Consider the following 1,547-nt stretch of genomic DNA (forward strand, 5'->3'; position numbering starts at 1 on the left):
GAGAGCTAGATGTTCAAGACCCTTATGTCTATTCAGGAGTCCCAAAAAACTGCATTTGTCGTTTCCTGATTGTTTTTAACATTGACCATAATAATATACATTAATATAGCCACTGTAATCTTTGAGTAACCCTGTTGTATCTTTCTGGGCCGATTCTTTGCATGTCCTGTTTAACATTGAGAGTCAACTGATTTGTTCTATGTGGGTTTGTTCCAATACTCTGTTCGTCAAAAAACCCAAGGAAATAATGGAATGGTTTCATGTCTGGGGAATGGAATGAGGTAATCATTCAGTTGTAAGCTGTAAAGCACAAGGGCGCTATCCCGAAAAATGCTGTTTTGAGAAAATTGGAGGTAAAATTTTTGGACCCTTGTTCAGTTTCTGTAAAAGACCAGGAGAGTTTTCTCTATAACTAAGCAAATATTCCAACCAATGAAACCAAACTTCTCCTATAGGTAGGGGAATGTCCACGGTTAGTGTTGGTAAAGATTTCTGGAAACCACGAAATCTGGGTTAGCCCGCTTATCCTTAAAAGCGACCATGACCTTGACCATCAATGATTTATTTATAGAGGCACCAGCCATCTATATCCATGTGCTGTTTTAGCCTCTTTTTCAAAAGCGACCATTTATAAGCTTTCGGCTTATATAAGGTGTACCTCAAATATTTCTGTTGGAGGGCGCCACTGTACGGTAGTTCCTACGTCTGTTGCTTCTGTCTGTCTTACTTTTCCCCAGGACTAAATGACCATTAATGTGTCAATTTGTTTCACTTTACTCAAACAAACAAACCATTTGTCCTTGCAAATAATGCAACCGCCACTCACACAAGCAGCAACAGTAGCGGGACCACAAGTAGTGGGTGACTGGCGTTACGTCCACCCTCACCTCAATCCCCAACCAACATCCAACCACACCGCTACCCACCCCAACCCATTCCCCTCAAACTAGCATCAACCAGACCCCCACCCCTACACACTTTCTTCTCAGCCACCCCCCCCCCTTTACACACACAAAAAATCTCCACTCACACAAGCAACAAAAGTAGTGGAACCACTAGTCCTGGGTGACTGGCATAGCGGAGTCCATCTTGTACCCAACTGGGCGCCTCTCTCACCCAACCCATACCCTCAACCCCCACCCACACCCCAACCCACCCTACTCCTTACGTCTCCACTTTTTTCCCAGTCTCATCACCCCACTCCACCCCCACACCCCACCCCCATCATCCCCCACAACTCCACTCACACAAGTAGCAACAGTAGCGGCACCACAAGTCCTGGGTGACTGGCATAGCGGAGTCCATCTTGCACCCAACTGGACGCCTCGCCCACACGGTCAGTGAGAACCTCGTATGTCCAGCGCTCTTGTCGGAAAGGCCCGCACGACTCGGAAGGCTCGATCCTGTGATGTTTTATGTGACAGATTTAGTCAGAGTTTTACGGCACTTGCAAGCACAATTAGGTCATTTTTATTTATAAGTGCCGAAGGTTAGAAGTGATGATAATGTGAGAGTAACATACAAAGAAAAGAAAGGGGGAAAAAAGG

General features: G+C 45.6%; 1 protein-coding gene across 1 annotated transcript in view; it reads right to left on the bottom strand.

Annotated features, from left to right (window-relative positions):
- LOC101853234 (transmembrane channel-like protein 7) overlaps positions 1-1,547 on the bottom strand; it is a gene marked incomplete in the record, with an annotated part of 17,550 nt that overhangs the window by 2,840 nt on the left and 13,163 nt on the right. Inside the window, 1 exon segment of the mRNA XM_013082157.2 lies at positions 1,248-1,403. Coding sequence (XP_012937611.2) covers positions 1,248-1,403 — 156 coding nt within the window.

Source organism: Aplysia californica, unplaced genomic scaffold, assembly GCF_000002075.1.
Source record: "Aplysia californica isolate F4 #8 unplaced genomic scaffold, AplCal3.0 scaffold00162, whole genome shotgun sequence".
In the NCBI taxonomy this organism is placed as follows: Eukaryota; Metazoa; Mollusca; class Gastropoda; order Aplysiida; family Aplysiidae; genus Aplysia; species Aplysia californica.